Source organism: Neoarius graeffei, chromosome 2 (assembly GCF_027579695.1).
Source record: "Neoarius graeffei isolate fNeoGra1 chromosome 2, fNeoGra1.pri, whole genome shotgun sequence".
Classification (NCBI taxonomy): domain Eukaryota; kingdom Metazoa; phylum Chordata; class Actinopteri; order Siluriformes; family Ariidae; genus Neoarius; species Neoarius graeffei.
Window position 1 is genome coordinate 74,890,649 of NC_083570.1, and position 25,041 is coordinate 74,915,689.

Genomic DNA, 25,041 nt, shown 5'->3' on the forward strand with positions numbered 1-25,041 from the left:
AAGCATTTTTTGTTTGTTTTTTAGCTCTGCCATATCTTTATGCTGTATATGGTTGTGGTCACATCAGTACTCGTGATCGTGGCACGTTCCGATTTTTTAGAATTCTGTCCATGATTCGGAAGGAGAGCGAGGAAACTCTGAGGCTTAGTACGGACAGAGGTGGAAAAACCCGGGTGCAGAAAGTAAAAACCCTGCCACGTTTTTGCTCCAGCCAATTCAGTGAACCAGCTTATCCTAATTGCCACATCCCCTAAGCCAGGTTGATGAGCTAATTGGTGAAATCATCTGTGTTGAGAGCACAGGCAGAAGGAAAACCTAAGCAGGACTTTTACTTTGTCAATCCAGTTTTTCCACCTCTGAGTACGGAGAGGAGACGAGCACGGCTGAACAGCATCGGCAGGGCTGATCTAACAGAGGCTAAAACCAGAACAGCTCGTGTTTGCAGTAGGGCTGTAACGATACACCCAACTCACGATTCGATTCGTATCGCGATTTTTGACCCACGATTCGATACGCCCACGATTTTGTTTAAAATGTTTTTTTAAAGTAGTAAATTTGACTTATTAACATTTACTTACTTACATTAACTATTTAATAACAAATAATTCAGACCACTGCAGAGAATGAGTAATATGTATGCAAAAATGAACAAATGTATATCCAAAGATTGTTTTATTTCTCAAAATAATACTGTTGAGCCGGAAGCTCTGGTTTTTTCGGTTCTGAAAAAGTCATTTTTCCAAATCGTGTAAATCCGTTAAGATTTTTTTTGGGGGGGTGGCTCTCTCACTGTCTCACTCTCATAGGGCCAGTGATTTTCTGTGATTGTGGAAAACAGATGGAAATTACGGAATTTTTATGGTGAAACATTGCTCGCGTGTCAAAATGTAACTGCCGCAGAAGGCTTCCACCCAAGCAGACATGCCTTCAGTGTTGCCAGATATTGCTAACATTTTCCACCCCAAAATATGTTCAAAACCAGCCAAAAAGCACCTAAACCCGCCCAATCTGGCAACACTGCATGCCTTTCCGGTCAAGTGATTGTGATTGGCTTGTGGCACACCTAGCCAGCCAATGAGCTGCTTGTTTACAGATTCGCTCCCCGCGTCGCAACCAGAATGGCGACCGCTTAAAAGAAATTAATGCTCTGCCAGTGGCGAGTGTGGACGTTGCGTGACTCGCAGAAGATTGTCGCAGGTTGGCGAAAAAACGACTTACTAATAGATATAAAAAAATAAAAGTAATTTAAGTAAGTTTAAAATGTAATTTAAATAAAAAGTAAAGTATTCATAAATTGAAGTTTGGAAGCGCCTCTGTTTTTGGGCTGAGGAGAAGTTTGAAAGGGTGTACCGCGATTCTGCCTTCTTGTATCGCGATACGGATCGTGGCTCTGCGTATCGCGATTTCGATTTCGATATGCATATTGTTACAGCCCTAGTTTGCAGTAATCATTTTATCTCAGGTGAGATTCAAAAGCTTTCTCAATAATATCATGGAAGAATTTTATTTCCTGTTGTTAGAATTTTGCTAGGCGGCATGGTGGTGTAGTGGTTAGCGCTGTTGCCTCACAGCAAGAAGGTCCGGGTTCGAGCCCCATGGCCGGCGAGGGCCTTTCTGTGTGGAGTTTGCATGTTCTCCCCGTGTCCGCATGGGTTTCCTCCGGGTGCTCCGGTTTCCCCCACAGTCCAAAGACATGCAGGTTAGGTTAACTGGTGACTCTAAATTGAGCGTAGGTGTGAATGTGAGTGTGAATGGTTGTCTGTGTCTATGTGTCAGCCCTGTGATGACCTGGCGACTTGTCCAGGGTGTACCCCGCCTTTCGCCCGTAGTCAGCTGGGATAGGCTCCAGCTTGCCTGCGACCCTGTAGAACAGGATAAAGCGGCTAGAGATAATGAGATGAGATGAGAATTTTGCTATAAAATGAGCGTTCTCTTGTTGTGGTTCACTCGGTCATTATAATTTTAACACGTATTACCATTTCGCTTCTAGAAGCGCCAGCAAAATTATACGATAGAAACAATCCAGACTGGGCACCCACTCAGGAAATGGGCTGTTTTTCGTCCAAGGTCGGACTTGGTTCTTCAGCAGCCAAACCAGATAGAATGTGATATCTGGGTGCTTGATGGTCAGTAGAAGCGTCTTATTTTCAGAAAAGTCTGACTTTTTAAAATAATATGGTTCAAAACCACACATACCTATCTTCTCTTTGTATCGAGTCTTCACTCGACCGTTCAGATCATGGTAGTACTGAGAAAATTCAGCATTGTTTACAGACACGCTTTCAGCGGCTGCCATCCTAGTTGCTTGTATATCCACCATCATGGCGGACACTCATGACGTAGCACATTTTGATCACGTGATTGCGAGTCGTCTATAGCAGTAGTCACACGCTGAGATTTTAATTCAAACTTTCTGCCAGAACTTTATCATCTGTTGTCTTTGGCTGCAGTCGAACTAAATCGGTGAGCATGCTACATTATGCGTTTTTGACCATCGATCTCAGCTCACAATGAGCAAATTTATTTAAGATGTACAATTTTTGAGAGCGACAGCAAAATTAGGCCCAGAATTGTACAGTGTAAATCCAATTTTATTCTGCGCATGTTGCTGTAAGCACTCGCACATATCCATGTACCTAAAGCCATAAAACTGCTTTTATAGCTACTGGAGTGAGATACTGCTCTTCTTTTTACATGTCTATAATCTAAGGTGACTAATCTGTCAGACAGCAGACTGAGCACACACGCACACACACTCGTAGGAAGGCTGTATGACTTCATATTTATAAATAAAGGCAATAAAGAGAAGGTTATTAGTGTAGGCAATAGTTTATCTAAATGTGATGTGGCGTAATTGCACGGTTAGTTTTTCCTTCTGTTGCTTGTAACTTACATCATTCATCTACACGTCTGCACACCTCTGCTGCTCGTGTCTGTCTCTCTCTCTCTCTCTCTCTCTCTAGTGAAACTTGTTTGAGAGGGTCAGGATGAGATCTTTTACTATAGAAGTCTGGAAAGGTGCTCAGATTACAGGGGGGGGAGCCAAAGAAGAGGGTGTGACCCAAAACACAAAGGGAGAGGTTAGCATTAGAGATGAGGGTGTGGCCTAAAGCAGAAGGGGGAGTGTTCAGGAAGTAAGACCTGTGGTGATGGGGAGATGTTGTTACAGAGACGAAGGTGTGGTCCAGGGCAGCCTTTCTCAACCAGGATGCCGTCAGAAAATGATATATTCTAACATTGAAATAAATAAAATGAATTAAAATTCAGGCGGCACGGTGGTGTAGTGAGCGCTGTCGCCTCACAGCATGAAGGTCCGGGTTCGAGCCCCGTGGCCGGCGAGGGCCTTTCTGTGTGGAGTTTGCATGTTCTCCCCGTGTCCGCGTGGGTTTCCTCCGGGTGCTCCGGTTTCCCCCACAGTCCAAAGACATGCAGGTTAGGTTAACTGGTGACTCTAAATTGAGCGTAGGTGTGAATGTGAGTGTGAATGGTTGTCTGTGTCTATGTGTCAGCCCTGTGATGACCTGGCGACTTGTCCAGGGTGTACCCCGCCTTTCGCCCGTAGTCAGCTGGGATAGGCTCCAGCTTGCCTGTGACCCTGTAGAACAGGATAAAGCGGCTACAGATAATGAGATGAGAATTAAAATTCAAAAAAAGCAATCGTTACACTAATGCAGATCATCGCCGCATCATCAAAATTTGTCTCACGGCCCCCTTTCCCATGTCACAACGTCACTGCCGAGGTCAGCGTGACTGCGTATATTTTATATGGGGGTGCCTTGAGAATCTGCATACTTCTGAAGGGTGCCGTGACTGAAAAAAGGTTGAGAAACGCTGGTCCAGGGTAAGGGGTGGAGACGGTGAGAAGGGTGTCATAAGGGCCTGTAATAATCTCATCTCATCTCATTATCTCTAGCCGCTTTATCCTGTTCTACAGGGTCGCGGGCAAGCTGGAGCCTATCCCAGCTGGCTACGGGCAAAAGGCGGGGTACACCCTGGACAAGTCGCCAGGTCATCACAGGGCTGACACATAGACACAGACAACCATTCACACTCACGTTCACACCTACGGTCAATTTAGAGTCACCAGTTAACCTAACCCGCATGTCTTTGGACTGTGGGGGAAACCGGAGCACCCGGAGGAAACCCACGCGGACACGGGGAGAACATGCAAACTCCACACAGAAAGGCCCTCGCCGGCCACGGGGCTCGAACCCGGACCTTCTTGCTGTGAGGCGACAGCGCTAACCACTACACCACCGTGCCGCCGGCCTGTAATAATAATAGAGCAAAATGATGGAGGAGGCTGTTGTCTGTGGTAATAAGGAAGAGTCTAAATGTGTTGCACATGGTAATAAGGAGGAGACAGAAGGGCGTGGCTTGTCACTGGACAGCAGTTACTTGACTATGGTGAGGGGGGAAGAAAAAGAGGAAGTGAAATAGAGGGCAGGCCATGTGACTTCACAGCAGCTGTTAGATTGAGAGACAGAGCGAGACAGAAGGAGTGTGTGTGTGTGTGTGTTTGGCTGCAGGGAGTAAACGAGTGTGAGGTGCTGCGCTGCTGGGATGAGAGAGAGAAGATGAAGCAGCCTTGAGTGTGATGTGTGTTTTTAATAATAGAATAAAGATTATACAGGACAGTGAGCTGGGTGTTGTATGCGGATGACTCGAGACTGGAGCTTGGCGTAGGCTATTCTAGGTAGGTCTGGATTCGTTTTAGACATGATAATTAGTAAATTTGAATATTAAGCATTCGGTGTGTGGATATTTGGATGTATCTGTGTATCATTAATTTGTTGCTTGTCATATGTTGTACCGAGTACTGTTCATATTTTACATTTCCACCTGCGTGACCTGTGTGTCGTGAACCTGAGCAGAGCTTCAGCAAGTCCATGTGTGTGCTGTGTTTTACATGTGTGATGGAGATTCTAGCTGGAATGAACTTTCACTTTCGGGGAGTCAGGGGACATACTTATGGTGCGTTCATGTGCTATGGGAATTATGGTAAATACCAAACGCCGACATGGAAAGCACACATGAACGCCCCCTCTTGTGGTATTTTCCACTGGGCAACTCGTAGAAAATTTTGATACACGAGTTGCCGAGATGAGATGAACTTTAACCTTTTCAACATGGCGGCGAGCGGTACAAGACACTTGAATGATAAGCATTGTACGCTACTAAAGTTTTTTTTTTATTAGTACTAGTGGGTAGTTTTTGGTGTCTATGCAATGTTGCGTCATTAACAAGTGTAATATAATACGTTAGAAATCCGTTTCCTTTAAAAATGTGTTGTTATGGTTTGTTTTTACCTATCCAGAGCAGACGCTATTGCTAACGATAGCTAACTAACTATTGCTAACTAGCAGTCCGCGTCCTTTGTCAACAACAACAAAAGCATGTGAACACAACACACTGGTAAATACCACTTCCCAACTGGAAAATATCATCTTCCCATAGCACGTGAACGCAGCGTTATGCTAACTAGAGCCCCCTGATGTGGCTAGTGTCATTAATAATTGCTCCCTGCAGTTCAACATGAGGGCAGGCGGGAGCAGACTTTACTGTCATAGAGCTCATGATGAATGCAAGTGACCATTGACTCAGGGTGGAAGATTTTATTTATGCTCCGAGTGCCTGGAAAACAACAGTGCAACATGTAAAGAACATTTTAAGAACAGTGAATGAAGTAACTTTACATGGGGGAAGCCATGGACTGATGGTTAGAGAAGCAGCTTTGAGACCAAAAGGTTGCTGGGTCAATTCCCTAGATCAGCAGGAATGGCTGAAGTGCCCTTGAGCAAGGCACCAACTGCTCCCCAGGCTGCTCTGGATATGTCGTCTGTCACTCTGGATAAGTGCGTCTGCTAAATGCCTGTAATGTGAAGTATTTAATGATCTTTTTTTGTACACTCTAAATAAAAATAACTGATACGCATGGAAATGATGGGTAAATGTATGTTAATTTTAGTGCTGTCAAAGTTAACGCGTTAACGCGATCTCAATTTAACGCGATTAAAAAAAATAGTGCCGTTAACGCAAATTCTAATTTGGCCCTGCGAGTCACCCGTAGTTCCTGTTGAGGCTTGTCGCGCGCTGCTTCAATAAGAGTACGTGTGAGTGATGGAGAAAGGCATAGACATATAAACATCCTCGCCGCCATATTGGATGGGGCAAAGTGGAGATTCTTCAACCGTCTCTGGTAGGGCTGTAACGATATGCGTATCGAAATCGAAATCGCGATACGCAGAGCCACGATCCGTATCGCGATACAAGAAGGCAGAATCGCGGTACACCCTTTCAAACTTCTCCTCAGCCCAAAAACAGAGGCGCTTCCAAACTTCAATTTATGAATACTTTACTTTTTATTTAAATTACATTTTAAACTTACTTAAATTACTTTTATTTTTTTATATCTATTAGTAAGTTGTTTTTTCGCCGACCTGCGACAATCTTCTGCGAGTCACGCAACGTCCACACTCGCCACTGGCAGAGCATTCATTTCTTTTAAGCGGTCGCCATTCTGGTTGCGACGCGGGGAGCGAATCTGTAAACAAGCAGCTCATTGGCTGGCTAGGTGTGCCACAAGCCAATCACAATCACTTGACCGGAAAGGCATGCAGTGTTGCCAGATTGGGCAGGTTTAGGTGCTTTTTGGCTGGTTTTGAACATATTTTGGGGTGGAAAACGTTAGCAATATCTGGCAACACTGAAGGCATGTCTGCTTGGGCGGAAGCCTTCTGCGGCAGTTACATTTTGACACGCGAGCAATGTTTCACCATAAAAATTCCGTAATTTCCATCTGTTTTCCGCGATCACAGAAAATCATTGGCTCTATGAGAGTGAGACAGTGAGAGAGCCACCCCCCCAAAAAAAATCTTAACGGATTTACACGATTTGGAAAAATGACTTTTTCAGAACCGAAAAAAACAGCTTCCGGCTCAACAGTATTATTTTGAGAAATAAAACAATCTTTGGATATACATTTGTTCATTTTTGCATACATATTACTCATTCTCTGCAGTGGTCTGAATTATTTGTTATTAAATAGTTAATGTAAGTAAGTAAATGTTAATAAGTCAAATTTACTACTTTAAAAAAACATTTTTAAAAAAATCGTGGGCGTATCGAATCATGGGTCAAAAATCGCGATACGAATCGAATCGTGAGTTGGGTGTATCGTTACAGCCCTAGTCTCTGGTATAGCGTCTAGACAGTAGCCGAGAATAAAGACGCCTCATTAATGTGCTGCGTTTAACTGTACCAACAGGTTTACCGTCCAAACGCGATCACATGGGATTACCTTTCACAGGTGAGACTGGAAAAATACTTTTCAATACTGTTCCTTCAGTCTTCAGTTTCCCAGCTCATCTCCACCGGGGAGGTGTAGAGTTATAAGCAGTGAGAATTAGAGAATACAGTGCCACACTATGATGAACGTTTTTGAACGTATGATAAATGTTTTTATTTTTATCTGTTTTTTTCTTCTTTTATGGCAAATACTTCTCTTCAAAAGAAACTAATGAAGAGTAAAATAAAACATTTTTTTATTTTCACAGTGATATGTACTTTATTTTTCATCCCTTGGTTTTCTCATCTAATATGGAAGTTATGGATGTCAGTGGCTGTGACAAGACGTGTTATGCTCTGCAATAAAAAAAAAAAAAGCATTGGTACAAAGCAAGCCCATTCACTTTTTTATGCTGATAAGAGAATTACAATGGTTTTTCATGTGACAAAAATGTGCGATTAAATTGCGATTAATCGCGAGTTAACTATGACAGTCGCGACATTAATCGCGATTTAAATATTTTAATCGCTTGACAGCACTAGTTAATTTATTAAGGTATTAGTTATAGACTAGGTCAGTGTCGGATAAGTACTGACAAACAGTCTTCAGCTCCTTTTGGCTTGGCCATCTGGAACCCTTAAAGTACCCCAAGTCCTGAAGCACCCCTTGTCCTGCACATTTTAGTACTTTCCCTACTTTTAACACGCCCATTTCAGGTGTGTAGGGATCAGGAGTAACACTAAAGCCTAGGTCACAACTGGACGTACGATTTTTTGGCCGTGCGATTTTTGGCGTTTCCCAAATCGCTGCGTTTTTTTTTGTTCGTGGAGAAAGACGCACGTTGGCCGTAAGTTTGTCTTGCAACCTGAAAAAAACATACGGTAAGCGCCCGTAGAGTTTGTTTGACATGACAAAGAACCTCTGCGGCCGGTCTGCAGCCAGTCTACGGCTCGAAAATCAGCACGTCACACGCACGCCCTCCGTGCGTTTCTTGCGTTTTTTGCACGTAGACCGGCTGTAGGAGCACGTACGGCCGGTTGTGACCTAGGCTTAATATGTGCAGGGGTACTCCAGGACCAGGGTCGGGAACCTGTGCCTGAAAGGTTCTGTGTAAAAACGTATGACGGAAGGTTTCTCTATCAAAATTGATTCCAGTAATCTGTAAATAAAGTTCACACACTCATCCATTATATTGCCACGTGCTTGTTGTGAGTCACTACGTGCATCCTGTATTCCTGAAGCATTCACTGTAGGTTTATTGATGCTGCTGAAGTATGGTATTGATTTCCTCAGGAGGTGAAGTTTAACCCACTTCCTGACTGATTATTTCGGGTAAAGAGCGGTCTATTATCTCTGCATTAACTTGGCTAGAGGACAGATCGAAATCAGGTTAAGCATTCTCCACAGAAATGCTCTTCTATAGTGAGTTATTTTCACAGAGCAAAAGACCATCTAGCCTACGTCTGACTGTGATGTTTATAAAAATTGTCCAGCGATTTGTGGTGGAGGGGAAAGCTTGTGTAAAGGTCTGTACATGTAAGACATGAAAGGAAAAACCAACACCATTAAACCAGTTTCAGTGGTCTGCAACGGCTCTGGAACAGTACTGGAGTGAAGACCAACATTCATCCAGAAGATATTTCGTTAGTGATGATGATAGTGATAGTGGTGGAGAGCAACTGTCTGATCTCGGACGTGTCTGTCCCGTGTGTGTTAAATTGTGTTGAGATATGATGACTGTTGCCCCTTTTCCACCAAATCAGTTCCAGGGCTGGTTCGGGGCCAGTGCTTAGTTTGGAACCGGGTTTTCTGTTTCCACTGACAAAGAACTGGCTCTGGGGCCAGAAAAACCAGTTCCAGGCTAGCACCAACTCTCTGCTGGGCCAGAGGAAAGAACCGCTTACGTCAGCGGGGGGGCAGAGTTGTTAAGACCAACAACAATAACAAGACCGCAAAAGATCGCCATTTTTAAGCGACGAGAAGCAGCAGCTGTACAAACGTGAAGTCATCCATTATTATTATTATTATTGCTGTTGTTGTTGCTGCTGCTTCTTCCGTGTTGTTTTTGCTTCGATATTCGCGCCAAGGTTTATGCAAACGTAGCGACGTAACTGACGTATACAGCGACGTAGTGACGTGGCTTCCCTTAGCACCGTGAGCTATGGAAAAGCAAACTGGTTCTCAGCTGGCTCGCAAGTTGAACGAGTTGTGAACCAGCACCAGCACTGGCCCCGAACCAGCCCTGGAACTGATTTGGTGGAAAAGGGGTATGTGAAGGCCGTAGATTAAGATTGACTTTGACTTTGTTTGCATACTCATCAAACCATTCAGCGAGGCCTTGTGCTCTGTGAAATGTGGAAATCGTCGTCCTGGAGGAGAGCACTTCCATCAGGATAGAAAGGTTTCATTTTCAGATAAAAGTGATCAGAACTTTTCCATCAATTTACAGTGACCCAATCCGGGTCAGGAGAATCTCCCCCATCGCATAACGGAGCTGCCAGGTTTTCATTTAATTTGTCGTGTGTGTGTGTGTGTATTATTGAGAAAGTAAACAAGTAAGAGGTCATGGCCCTGTGTGACAATGTCACTTGTCTTTGGTACACATGCATTTAAATTTCAGGATTAGTTAAGCTTTTTTGCTTACAGTGACTGGAATGCAAATTCGAATGTAAATGATCACATTTAAATCTCTCTCTCTCTCTCTCTCTCTGTGACACTCCCCCCCCTTCTTCAGGCATGAGCCATGAGCCAAAGTCGCCATCGTTAGGAATGATCTCCACGGCAACACGCACCACGGCGACCGTCAGCCCTCTCACCCCCTCCCCCATCAGCAGCACGGTTCTGGCCAATGGGAACACGGCTTCCCAGTCCGCTCACTCTGGATTTGCTGCTGCTCTCCGCAAACTGGCCAAGCAGGCAGAGGAACCCAGAGGTGGGTGTGTCCTCTCGTCTGTCCTCTTTTGTATTTGTTCTTTTCTCCACCCCTTTCTTCATTACTCCATACAAACCTGACTCGAACTTGTACCTTTATACATCGACAAATCTGCACACATTCTAACATTTTTAGTTCAAACCATTTTACGTTCCTTTCTCATCTATCTATCTATCATGCGTCCCTCTGCCTCTTCTCTTCCACCTTTTTCCGATTCAGTCTGCTCGACTCATATTGTATGGCAGCGAAGCAGTTCCAGCTGAGGGCTAGTTGAATGTTAGTGCTTGTTTCTGCTCCAGCACTTTAGTCTTTCTGAAATTGTCTGTTTGGTAAGGAACAGTGCAATTCCACATTTAAGCTGAGCCTTTTAAAGCCTGAGGTTCACTCAATATCTCGTGTCATGTCTGTGTACAGAAAGATCTAACCTGTGCACCTTGCTGCTGCCTGGAAAAGCGTGATATATTCATTCTCTCTCTCTCTCTCTCTCTCTCTTTTAATTATTATTTTGGTACCTTTATTACAGGTCTGTTACTCTTGTGCAATTCAGGCACATGCATATCCTCATTGTAGGCTTGTAGGTATTTTGACCAAACCTCCAGCTTAGGCTACATCCACACGACAACGGCAATGAGATTTTTTTTTTTTTTAGCGGGTAAAAAAAATATCGCGTCCACATGGGCAACGGATCAGTAAAATATCAGGTCCATATGGCAACGCAACGCTTGCTGAAAACGATGCAATACACATGCCACACCTCTACGTGCGCTGTAAGACGGTCCCATCGGAGACACCAGAACAATAGAAGAAGTAGGACACATGCGCATAAACCCCTTCTTCTGTTGTTGTTATGAATGATGCGCGCGAGAGTGCTGCTTGTTCTAGTCATGTGGTTGTGACGTCATCGTAAACAAACCCGTTCTACTCATCCAGACGACTTCGCAACGGCGCCGTTGCCAGATTTTTCCACTCTGGAACCCGTTCTCAAAAAATATCGTTTTGGGGCACCCAAAACGCCAGTGCCGTGTGGATGCCAGGCCGAAACGATAAACAATTTTATCAGATTCACCTGAATCCGTTGCCGTGTGGACAGGGCCTTAGTTTGGCCGTAGCACTTAAGATTTTTGACACTTGCTACGATGATACACCTGAAAACTACGTCTGTGCGTCTTCTATAGCTATTTTGTGTCCACGCTACTAAAACACTTGGGCTTGAAATGGGCTAAATGGTGCACTAAAATATTGAATGTTCTTTTTGCTTTTATGACAAAACGACTCCTTAAATAATAAAATGTAGGCTAGGATATCCCATACGTTGCCATTTAATATCTTCTTTCAGTATGTAGGTAATCTTAATTTTCTTCTTTTATATTTTGAGTATTTTGTGCTCCAGTCTGGGCATAGCAGCTGTTTGAGTCGACATTTTACTTTCATGTCAGTAATAAAAATATAAAGATGGATTATTCCCCCCCCCGATGCTCAGATCGTAAATGCATACAGTGCCTTGCAAAAGTATTCATACCCCTTGAACTTTTTCACACTTTTCCACCTTACAACCACGAACTTAAAAGGTTTTTTTATTGAGATTTTATGTGATAGACCAACACAGAGTGGCACACAATTGTGAAGTGAAACGAAAATGATAAATGGTCTTCAAAATTTTAAACAAATAAGAATCTGAAAAATGTGGTGTGCATTAGTATTCAGCCCCCCTGCGTCAATACTTTGTAGAGCCACCTTTTGCTGCAATTACAGTTGCAAGTCTTTTGTGGTATGTCTCTACCAGCTTTGCACATCTAGACACTGAAATTTTTGCCCATTCTTCTTTGCAAAATAGTTCAAGCTCAGCCAGATCAGATGGACAGCATCTGTGAACAGCAATTTTCAAGTCTTGCCACAGATGCTCAATGGGATTTAGGTCTGGACTTTGACTGGGCCATTCTAACACATGAATATTCTTTGATCTAAACCATTCCATTGTAGCTCCGGCTGTATGTTTAGGGTCATTGTCTTGCTGGAAGGTGAATCTCCTTCCCAGTCTCAAGTCTTTTGCAGCCTCCAACAGGTTTTCTTCCAGGATTGCCCTGTATTTAGCTCCATCCATCTTCCCATCAACTCTGACCAGCTTCCCTGTCCCTGCTGAAGAAAAGCATCCCCATAGCATGATGCTGCCACCACCATGTTTCACAGTGGGGATGGTGTGTGCAGGGTGATGAGCAGTGTTAGTTTTCCGCCACACATAGCGCTTTGCATTTAGGCCAAAAAGTTCAACTTTGGTCTCATCTGACCAAAGCACCTTCTTCCACATGTTTGCTGTGTCCCCTGCATGGCTTCTTATGCCTGTCTTTCAACAATGGCTTTCTTCTTGCCACTCCTCTTCCAAAAAGGCCAGATTTGCGGAATGTACGACTTATAGTTGTCCTGTGCACAGATTCTCCCACCTGAGCTGTGGATTTCTGCAGCTCCTCCAGAGTGATCATGGGCCTCTTGGCTGCTTCTTTGACCAGTGCTCTCCTCGCTCGCTCTGTCAGTTTAGGTGGACGGCCATGTCTTGGTAGGTTTGCAGTTGTGCCATACTTTTTCCATTTTTGAATGATGGATTGAACAGTGCTTCTTGAGATGTTCAGAGCTTGGGATATTTTTTATCGCTTTAAACTTCTCCAGAACTTTATCCCTGACCTGTCTGGTGAGTTCTTTGGTCTTCATGATGCTGTTTGTTCTTCAGTGTTCTCTAACAAACCACTGAGGCCTTCACAGAACAAGTGTATTTATGCTGAGAGTAAATTACACACAGTAGGACTCCATTAACTAATTAGATGACTTCTGAAGGCAATTGATTACACTGGATTGTATTTAGAGGTATCAGAGTACAGGGGGCTGAATACTAATGCACACCACATTTTTCAGATTTTTATTTGTTTAAAATTTTGAAGACCATTTATCGTTTTCGTTTCACTTCACAATTATGCGCTACTCTGTGTTGGCCTATCACATAAAATCTCAATAAAAAACTTTTAAGTTCGTGGTTGTAAGGTGGAAAAATGTGAAAAAGTTCAGGGGGTATGAATACTTTTGCAAGGCACTGTATCTTTCACTACAGTTGCAGACTCTCTATTCGTATATCCAATATAATGCAGCAGGAACCAACCTGCTGACTGGATATACATTTATGTTAATTTTGTGTATAAAGGAAGCGTTTACACTCATCTAGCTGCTTGTAAATGCAAACATTTCTGCCTACTAGGATTTTCTTGCAAGCAGTGCTGATGCTTCCGAATCTCTTTAATTAAATATCAGTAACTATGGAGCCATTAGAGTGATATTATTATTTTTGCACGTAGGAGGAAAGCCAGTATTTAGCGTGTAGTAAATTTGTAATCTGCAGGATTAAATGTGGCTACACAGAAAAAGATCAGTTGTTATGATCAGTACAGGTTACACACACACAAACGCGCGCGCGCTTTTACACACTGCACTCCAGGGTCTGTTGCTGTGGTCAGATCACACAGAATAGATTTGAATAATATTTGCATGTGGATTTGATGGATTTTGCTGGCACATTGTAGAGGTCCCCATCTGTCTGTGTGATTGTGTTCTAGCCACAGCCAAAGACAAGTATCACAGACACACACACACACACACACACACACTGAAGCACACATTCGCATGCACGTTTCGTTATAATAATTTGACACATGGTTGAGCTTGTATGGAATTTGCTTAGAGTCATCAAACTACCAGTCTGCTGTAAATGAATTTTTCTTGAAACTCTTCAGACCCGCGCTGTAGCTGAAAGGCAGAGGTCAGGAGGGGACTGCTGGAGGGAGATGAACTGATTAGGTTCACTTCATTTAAATCGTGAGAGAGAGAATAAAACTTCTGGGAGACTTCTGCTGGCCTTTAAGAGGTGATTATAGCACTGGCGTCTCTGAGCATCTCTGATCCAGCTCTGCTCCCAAAACCCCGTCAGTAACAGTGATTTATAGTTTATTGAGCTTATTAATAAAGAAACCTCAACCTTGAAAGAGGCAGCTAATGAATCTCCTCTTACAGGTTGCTTTATTAGCTGCTTATTTCATTTCTTTATTTATTCATTTGGCACTTTTATCCGAAGTGGTTTACATTTGAAACAATCCAAGCGAGGAGCTGAGCAGAAGATGGTTAAACGTTTTTCAATCCAGGGCGTCTGTGATATGATAAAAGTATCATATTGCGATTCTTGAAAGCATTTCTATGATACACCATAACATCAATATCATGATATATATATATATATATTAGTGCTGTCAAGCGATTAAAATATTTAATCGCGATTAATGTCGCGACTGTCATAGTTAACTCACGATTAATTGCAATTTAATCGCACATTTTTGTCACATGAAAAACCATTGCAATTCTCTTATCAGCATAAAGTGAACGGGCTTGCTTTGTACCAATGTTGTTGTTTTTTTTATTGCAAAGCATAACACGTCTTGACACAGCCACTGCAAAGTGAAACCTAAGCCGAGCACCGTGGCTCTTCGTCCCGAAGGGCGGGGCTAGCAAGAGAACCATGAGTGAAGTGATCTACTGCTTGAGTTAGTCTACAACTCTAATCAGAGAGACAGGTTACACAGTGACGGTAGGCTTGACATGCTTGATTATAATATAAAGTACACTATTATATTAACTTTAAGTTGTTCGTTGATAAATATTGCATTGAATCTGATCTTTACTGTTTCAGCTCACTTAACACATTTTGTACTTTTACACTTTCTGCCTGTTGATGCGTCGCGCTGTCCAATCAGAGGCGGCCAAATTTGCATATTACAGGAAGGATTTCTGGGATAGCATTGAGTTTACAGTTCAGAGGGATCTGGCTTCTTTAGACGCTGTCTTCTTAAAACTGAATAAATATTTAAAAAGAGCCAAATGAGCCAGTCTTTTGAACGGCTCTTTTCAAAGAACGGATCACAAAGATGCGGATCCCATCAAAGAGCCATAAATCCCATCTGTACTAGCGCTCCCTGCCCGCGCTGGTTCTTGGGGGGGCAGAGGACTCTGGCTGTGCGGGGCGCGGCATTACAGTCTAGCTGCTATCGTTTTTCTAAGCAAAGTCTCTGTTCCAAGTTCCTGGCAGTTAAAAACCTACATCATGTCACAGAGCGTTAATCTCGCGATAAAAAAATTATCGCCGTTAAAATTGAGTCAAGTTAACGCGTTAATAACGCAACATTTTTGACAGCACTAATATATATGCTTTTTCACTGTCCACGGTACAGTAGTGTCTCATTTGAAAAGTTGTTATTAATAAGGAAATATATTTTTATATATGGGCGGCACGGTGGTGTAATGGTTAGCGCTGTCGCCTCACAGCAAGGTTCTGGGTTCGAGTCCAGCGGCTGATGAAGGCCTTTCTGTGTGGAGTTTGCATGTTCTCCCCGTGTCCGTGTGGGTCCCCTCTGGGTGCTCACAGTCCAAAGAGATGCAGGTTAGGCTAATTGGTGGCTCTAAAGTGAATGTGAGTGGTTGTTTGTCTCTGTGTGTCAGCCCTGCGATGACCTGGCGACTTGTCCAGGGTGTATCTCAAACACATTAAGGCGGCAAGAAATTGCACTAATTAACTTTTGACGAGGCACCTGTTAATTGAAAAGCATTCCAGGTGACGACCTCATGAAGCTGGTTAAGTTAGCGCCATAGTGTGCAAAGCGTCATCAAGGTAAACGCTGGCTACTTTGAAGAATCTAAAATATGAAACACATTTTGTTTTTTAACACATAATTCCTTGTGTGTTCCAGATGTTATTTCATAGTTTTGATGTCTTCAGTATTGTTCTACAATGTAGAAAATAGTCACAATCCAGAAAAACCTTTGAATACGTATATATAATATAATATAATATAATATAATATAATATAATATAATATAATATAATATAATATAATATAATCTCATGTCATCTCATTATCTCTAGCCGCTTTATCCTGTTCTACAGGGTCGCAGGCAAGCTGGAGCCTATCCCAGCTGACTACGGGCGAAAGGCGGGGTACACCCTGGACAAGTCGCCAGGTCATCACAGGGCTGACACAGACACAGACAACCATTCACACTCACATTCACACCTACGGTCAATTTAGAGTCACCAGTTAACCTAACCTGCATGTCTTTGGACTGTGGGGGAAACCGGAGCACCCGGAGGAAACCCACGCGGACACGGGGAGAACATGCAAACTCCGCACAGAAGGGCCCTCACCGGCCACGGGGCTCGAACCCGGACCTTCTTGCTGTGAGGCGACAGCGCTAACCACTACACCACCGTGCCGCCCATATAATATAATATAATATAATATAATATAATATAATATAATATAATATAATATAATATAATATAATATAATATAATATAATATAATATATGAAATGTGTGTGTGTTATTTACCAGCTGGGAGGTCCGTATGGTGAAATACCGTGACCGAGGTCTTGAAAGTACTGAGCGAGGCCCTCTGGGCCGAGGTCAGTATTTAAGGCCGAGGTATACAAGTGCACTTCCGTGGCAGGAAAAAAACAACTATGTTTTGCCACCTATGTAGTTCCCTATTTATACAAAATTGAGTCATTCAGGATTCAGCCATGTTTTTGCTCGGCGTTAGCAACAGTTACAGGTTTTTAGCTTTCTCCTGAAATGTTTTCTTTTATTTTTTCTTCCTCAGGGTAGTAAAACTCGCTTTCGCTGTGAACACTGTCGTTATCGCTATCCATGCTGTAAAATTAATGCTATTCTTCTGAGAAATGCGAAAATAAATGTTGACAAAAATTGCTACTATGTTTGTTGTTGTGAATGAGTGAGTCGCCAGAGGTCTGTAACCGGGGTCCGTACCGTAGGATACAGACCCGCTCGCCAGCCAATCAGAGCACGGGATTTGATGGAAACCGCACCGCGAAAAAAAAATAATGATATCCTCGATACCATGGAAAAGCATATTGTGACATGATTCAATATTGATATCATGATAAATTATATAATTTTGCCCAGTCCTATGTACGATTCCGACAGACAGTATGTTTTTACATGTTTCCTGATATTAGAAAAAAGGAAAGCCCAAAGGAAAACTTGCTTATAACGGATGTCTAATGGCAAGTTTTGGGGCATCGGTAATTGTTTTGCAGAAATTGTATTTGTAAAATAAGTTTCATGTGTATAATTTTCCCTTTTAATGGCGGGGCTGGTTTCTGTGTGGGAAGAATTTCGAGTTATGTGTAAGTTAGTTTCAGTTTGATAATGACTCAATGCCACAAAACCTTGTGTTACCAGAATGACATTACTGTATTGCTTTAGAGTGGAAACTACATGAGAACAGCGTTCTCTCAGGCCTTACTCTCTCAGGTCTTTATTGTTCGAGTGTAATAGCTGTAGTTTTGAATTTGCATCATGGATTTCAAACAGCACTCGACAGAATTAAACTGTAAAGCACTTCACACTGCCACGATAAGTGAGCTTTGAGTCATGTAATGTGTGAAAGATCTTGTCTGTTGTTATCACGTGTACACTTTCGAAGCAGTCAGTAGTAGGCTCGGGGCGATTTACAGTCGTATGGGGACTAGCAGATAGATACCAAATATCACGATGGCTTTCAAGTTGGTTTAAGTGTGTTGGAAAATGTGGTGCGCGCGCCTGGGACAGATAAAGCTGTGAATGTCTTTGCTTCCAAAATCGTGAACGGGGTTTAAATTTAGAAAATGAAACAGTGTGGTGTTTACAGCGTGTGGCTACTTCACTTTACAAGAATTCAATAAGTATCTCCACTGCTTTGAACACGGAAAACGTTTGCAGAGTTTCTAGAAATTTCTATAATGAAATTTAATTACACCTAATAATCTGTTGTATTTATTTATAGTCCTAACTCCAGTTTTGCATGCACTATGGAGCTTGCTCACAGGTAATTACAAGTTGTCAAAAAAAAAAAAGCACTGACTAAATGTTAATGACTAGTAGCTACAGCTGACCTGTAACCAGCTTCCAAGATGGTGGTTTTTTTTTTTTCTGTAATGACCTAATGGGTTGGTTCTTTCTTTCTTTCTTTCTTTCTTTCTTTCTTTCTTTCTTTCTTTCTTTCTTTCTTTCTTTCTTTCTTTTTCTTTCTTTCTTTCTTTCTTTCTTTCTTTCTTTCTTTCTTTCTTTCTTTCTTTCTTTCGTTCTTTATGTTGTGTCTGTCTGGCCACCCCCTTTTTGATATAAATCTTTGTGTGATACTGTTATAAATGTGCCATCGTGAGGGGACAGTAGGACAGGATGATGGTATATTGCGTACAGTCTCATGAATGTGGTGGTTAGCAGTTGTGTGTGATAGCAGTAGATTTAAAGGTTATTCAGGGGTCCAGCAGTGGCTCTCTGGTAGACCTGGTGACCTTCTGGTCATCGCAGCAGAACCTTTGAGACGCCGCTTGTAGATGATTTACTTTCCAAGCAAAGACCATGTTTGAAGAATGCTTTTTGTCCCTGTTTTTAGCTTCGACCATCGATCTGTTAGTTTCTACCTTTTTGGCTTTGATTAAATAGAGATGGGGAAGTGAAAAAGTGTGGGAGCGTATTGACTGGTCCTGCGTGGCGCTTTTTTTTTTTTGTTCTTGTTTTTTTTAGCCGTGTGATGAAGTAGTAGCTGTGTACCTGACTCAGTAGGAGTTCTTGACTAATTGCTGTCGGCCCTCCAGTGATTACTGAGCTATATAATGCCTGTCTCTTGGTCTGTGGATCTCTCTCTCTCTGTGTGTGTGTGTGTGTGTGTGTGTGTGTGTGTGTGTGTGTGTGTGTGTGTGTGTGTGTGTAGTTTATTTTTTCAGCAGTGCCTCTGCATGGTTAAGCTCATTTGGGAAAACTCCCGCTGACTAGAGGTATTCTCCTTTGTTGACTTATGCATATTTGTGTGTGTGTGTGTGTGTGTGTATCAGTGGCTGCTTGGACTACAGCTTTGGCTTAATCAAAGGCCACAGAAAAGCAGATTTTCTCTGACCTCCTCGGGGAGTAGCCCACTTTAAAGCGAAGAGCATTTGGCTTGGAGTAATACACTCACGCGTATACACACAGCGTGCACGCGCGTGCACACAGCGCGCACACACACACACACACACACACACACACACACACACACACACACACACACACACACACACACACACACACAGAGTTAACAGGGGCTCACAATTTAAGACAGATGTTTATTCTCTCTCTCTCACTCGCACGCACGCACCCTTATCACCTCTGTGCAAACCCAGGCACCCAGAGAGGGGTTGACCTACTTTGCTCCTTTTGTTGGGTGGCTCAGACAGGTGTTGGGACCAGGGGTACATTTTGCGTTTGTGGATATGTGTGCCTGTGTCCCTGAAGTCATTTGTCTCTCTCTCTCTCTCTCTCTCTCTCTCTCTCTCACACACACACACACACACACACACACACACACACACACACACACACACACACGTACTTCTATCTTTGTGGGGACACTCACTGACTTAATGCATTCCCTAGCCCCTTACCCTCACCTTAACCATCACAACTAAATGCCTGACCCTAACCTTAACCTCTTTCTAACCTGAACTCAAAAACTAACTCTTAACCCTCAAACAGCCCTTTGAAGAAGTGAGGACCAAACAAAATATCCTTACTTCCTAAAAATGTTCTAACTGTTGGTAAAAAAAAAAAAAAAGCAAAAACATATTCCAGTCTTCAATATGTAGCAATCACACACACACACACACACATAATAAATATATATATATATATATATATATATATATATATATATATATATATGAGTGATTCCACACTTATGGGTACTGAAATGGGGACATGAACTTCACACATCACATCACATTATCTCTAGCCGCTTTATCCTTCTACAGGGTCGCAGGCAAGCTGGAGCCTATCCCAGCTGACTACGGGCGAAAGGCGGGGTACACCCTGGACAAGTCGCCAGGTCATCACAGGGCTGACACATAGACACAGACAACCATTCACACTCACATTCACACCTATGGTCAATTTAGAGTCACCAGTTAACCTAACCTGCATGTCTTTGGACTGTGGGGGAAACCGGAGCACCCGGAGGAAACCCACGCGGACACGGGGAGAACATGCAAACTCCGCACAGAAAGGCCCTCGCCGGCCCTGGGGCTCGAACCCAGGACCTTCTTGCTGTGAGGCGACAGCGCTAACCACTACACCACCGTGCCGCCCGGACATGAACTTATTTTTAAAAATTCACCTAAAACCATTTCTTTTTTTACCATCAGGTCACAAAACATGTAATCTTTAATGAATGATATGTTAAAAGATAACTTTAATTTTCTGAGATGTAATAAAAACATATTTATATGCCAAAGTCAGAACGTAACAGAAGTGTTGTGGACATCTCATCTCATTATCTCTAACCGCTTTATCCTTCTACAGGGTCGCAGGCGAGCTGGAGCCTATCCCAGCTGACTACGGGCGAAAGGCGGGGTACACCCTGGACAAGTCGCCAGGTCATCACAGGGCTGACACATAGACACAGACAACCATTCACACTCACATTCACACCTACGGTCAATTTAGAGTCACCAGTTAACCTAACCTGCATGTCTTTGGACTGTGGGGGAAACCGGAGCACCCGGAGGAAACCCACGCGGACACGGGGAGAACATGCAAACTCCGCACAGAAAGGCCCTCGCCGGCCACGGGGCTCGAACCCGGACCTTCTTGCTGTGAGGCGACAGCGCTAACCACTACACCACCGTGCCACCCTGTTGTGGACATATATATTCTCAATTTTAACAATGTAGAATTACTTTTTGAAACATAGGAAGGTGATGTTTTAGCAAATATAATTAATAAACATGTGTAGTAGAATAAACATACACATTCTTTCAATAAGATTAACATGGTATATAGCTAGATTGTAATTAATTTGTAACAGACGCGAGATGGACAATCGTAACAGAAGTAATGGAACAGACATCATTTTGGAACTCATAGGCTTGACTTTGGCATATAAATATGTTTTTATTACATCTCAGAAAATTAAAGTTATCTTTTAACATATCATTCATTAAAGATTACATGTTTTGTGACCTGATGGTAAAAAAAGAAATGGTTTTAGGTGAATAAGTTCATGTCCCCATTTCAGTACCCATAAGCGTGGAATCACTATATATATATATATATATATATATATATATATATATATATATATATATATATATTATTATTATTATTATTATTATTATTATTATTGCACACAGGTTCTGCTCACTTTTTCTCCCACTGATCTGCTTCATTTTGCTTGTATCGAAGAGAACCCATAGCAGTGCTGTGTGTGTGTGTGAGAGAGAGAGAGAGAGAGAGAACACACGTACGTTTACTGCAGGGAGATTTTAATCACTGTTTGTTTCTGTAGCTTTGTAAACTGGCATCTGATCTGTCATTGAGAAGAGGGCTTTGTTAGCGAGGACGTTGGCAGTCAGGAAGTGATGATGCATGTACACTTATCTGACAGCCTGCTTGTGCTTTCTGGCGCGCGCACACACACACCTCCCCACTCCTCTCGTCTTTGTATCTCTACATTTTCACTGCATCTTTTTTTGGTTCTTTTTCCTGGATTGCTAGACCATTTGTCATTTGCGCAGCTTCTCACTGAGCACCGAGAGGATTTCGCTTAGTGGCAGGACTGGTAAAGTGAGTACTAAATTACTTTAGCGGCTGTAGGACTTGATAATGTCCCTCATCTGTTTGATATGTTCGATTTTTCTCTGAATGCAAATAGAAAAATGAGTTTAGTCACACAGCTTTATCTTCGCATTGTCCTCTGCTCATGGACTCAAATCAAACTCGTGTTCTTCTCTTTTTACCCACAGGCCCTACCTCTATCAGCGGTGAATCATCTCCTGTTTCCTCTCCAGCCACCAATCACAGCTCTCCGGTGGGGACGCCCAAACGTGGTCCACTAGCGTCGGGGCCGGGTCTCGGGGCTCCTTCTGCCGCTCACGCTGTGTCGAGTACGCCGCCTGTCGTCACCATCGCTCCCACAAAAACAGTCAATGGCATGTGGAGGAGTGAAGGGAGACAGGTGAGGCTCAAATAAATCCCCATCCCAAAAAGATATCTGGGGAAAAAAAAGTGCCAAAAGCAATCTCACAGTGACGCAGTGAAAAGTCTTATGGTTTGCGATTAAATTGGGACAGTCTTTCCTCTCTGTAAATCCACTCTTATGTATGTTTGAGGTCACTGAAAGGTCACAGCACCACCTGCAATCATCTCTCCTGCAGTGTGCATGAGAAGTGTCTAAGCTCTCTAAACACACACTCTGTCTCGCTCTCTCCCTCAGGATCTCTCTCCTCCTCTGTACCTCACGCTTTCCTTTTCTTCTCCTGGCTGGTTTTATCTCTGCCTGTCACTCCTGATGGAGGTCTGACTTCATAGTAAAAAAAAAAAAAAAGTCTGTAAAGATATGATGTGTTTTTTATAAAGGCAGATTTGGATGGATAGAGATAAAACATAACCGTTCCTTTCTGTTGAACAATCTCTTGATCGCTTTGGCGGTGATGTTAGCAATAAACCTGGTGTAGGATATATTGCAGAACAAATGAACTTATGAAAGCCCGAGTTTATCAGTGCCGAGTTTCCCAAAAGCATCGGCGCACAAAGATCATCATTCGATGGTTGAGCGAGCAGCAGAATGAACACTCTCTCTCCTAGTTAAGGTGCTCTTAGCGTTAAGAGGCTTTTGGGAAACCCACCCCCAGAACAGTAAGGAATGATTGATTAAATGGTTTATAAATGACTTGATTTAAACAGGAATGAGTTTACCACCTGAACCCTTGGAGCGCAGTATGACTGACCTTTCTTGTCAGCACCACAATATAACAACACAGTCCTGCTGTTTAAATAATATATCAGGATTAATTAGCCTTTAGCGCAGCGCTGTACCAAACAAATTGTTTGTTAATACTCACGTTTGTTCTGACCATGTGAAGGACTTCCTTCTAAATGTTCTGAAATGAGTTTAATATGATTACTAGACTGCAAAATAATTGAGGGAGCATGACATGTGACAAGGAAGATATTCCTCTTACACCCTGTCCACACTAGGGATTTTGTACTGATACGAAACTACTTTCGTACTGCAACACCTGTCCACACTAGCAACTATACCAGTACTGTAGCGGTATAACTGTATCGGTACGAAACCCACAAATGTATGGGTTTCGTACCGGTACAGTATCGGTACTGTAGCGCTTCGCTGTAGTGTGGACAGATGAAGCGGTTCTGTATCGATACAAATATAATGCGCATGCGCAATGAACCATTCCTACTTCTTCCGGGTTATTCATACAATACAATACGCCCGTGCTTTCCAGCTGTAAATAAAACGTCAAAATGGCTCAAAACGACCGTGGAGCTACATGGAGCAAAGACGAAGTTATGTGTTTGTTGGAGCTTTGGGGAGACGAGCGATGCCAGGAACAGTTGGAACAGGAGATTCGTTTTCTTTGTTTCTTTCTTAACTGCCTCGTGCGTTTTATACGATTCGACCTAATACCCTGTCCACACTAGGGATTTTGTACCGATACGAAACTACTTTCGTACCGCAACACCTGTCCACACTAGCAACTATACCGGTACTGTAGCGGTATAACTGTATCGGTACGAAACCCACAAATGCATGGGTTTCGTACCGGTACAGTATCGGTACTGTAGCGCTTCGCTGTAGTGTGGGCAGATGAAGCGGCTCTGTATCGATACAAATATAATGCGCATGCGCAAAGTCACACACCTCAATCGATGTCTTTGCTGAATAAAATAGTGAAGAACGGAGATTCGTTTCTTTCTTTCTTTCTTTCTTTCTTTCTTTCTTTCTTTCTTTCTTTCTTTCTCAACTGCCTCGCGCATTTTATACGATTCGACTGAATAAATGACCACCAGAAATACAGACTGTACATTGACAACAAAAAGCACACACACGTTGTTTCATCCGCCATATTCTCGGAAGGAAGTTACTCGGTAACCACGGAAACATTTCGCGCACGCGCATTTCAACTACCGTGAAAGAAAACCGCAAACATTTCTCGCTAGTGTGGACAGATGCACTAAACTGTACCGGTATACTTTGTATTGATACAGTTATACCACTTTCGTACCGGTATAAGTGTGAACACAGCTTTAGCCTTGTTTGGAAGATGAGGTGTGTGTGTGCTGGAGGGAATGCTCATGTGTAGTCCAGTTGCCTCGGGTTAAATAGGGTTCAGTCAGGGTGCAGTGAGGTCACAAGGTTTAAGAAAGGGCCGTATAATGGGAATGTGGCAAGCTGTGAGTTTACCGCTCTCCAGGCTTGTGTGTGTGTTAATGGGTTTGATGGGTTTGTTTGTTCAGGCTTGATCTCTCGGTTCTTCGGTGAGCCTGTTTGGCTGTGCAGTCGTTGGGGGAGCAGTTCAGACAATGCTCACTTCCCCCGATCAAACCAGGCTTTCTCCACACACACAAAGAGCTTCTGTGCTGCTGCCCAGAGGAGGTGGAGGAAAGGAGCTGCTCTGTTGGCTTTGCTGCCAGCAATAAAGAAGGATTAAAAAAAAAAAAAGCTGTGCTTCTGGCCACACACACTTAAAGGCTTATTTATGCTCAACGTTAAATACGTATACAGATTCGGACTGAGGCTTCTGTCTGTACTCTGCATTCATTCGTCTGTATTTGTGCATGTTTTCTGAAAGCTTATACGGTAGATATCAATAAAACGGAGCAGTACCACCGGAAAACAAGAGGGCAGTGTAGGCAAGACTTCCACAAGGCACAGTGAAGAAATGTAAAAAATGGCAGAAC

At 42.9% G+C, this 25,041-nt stretch overlaps 1 protein-coding gene across 6 annotated transcripts in view; it reads left to right on the forward strand.

Moving 5' to 3' along the window:
* Positions 1 to 25,041, forward strand: part of LOC132881919 (genetic suppressor element 1-like) — an 82,923-nt gene that overhangs the window by 31,575 nt on the left and 26,307 nt on the right. For 5 of the 6 annotated variants that reach the window (XM_060914981.1, XM_060914983.1, XM_060914984.1 and 2 more), the window contains exons 2-3: positions 10,023 to 10,220; positions 22,083 to 22,294. In XM_060914981.1, the coding sequence (XP_060770964.1) occupies positions 10,023 to 10,220; positions 22,083 to 22,294 (410 nt within the window). Of the gene's footprint in view, positions 1 to 4,595; positions 4,697 to 10,022; positions 10,221 to 22,082; positions 22,295 to 25,041 lie in introns of those variants that run through there. The other variant, XM_060914985.1, reaches the window with a different exon arrangement.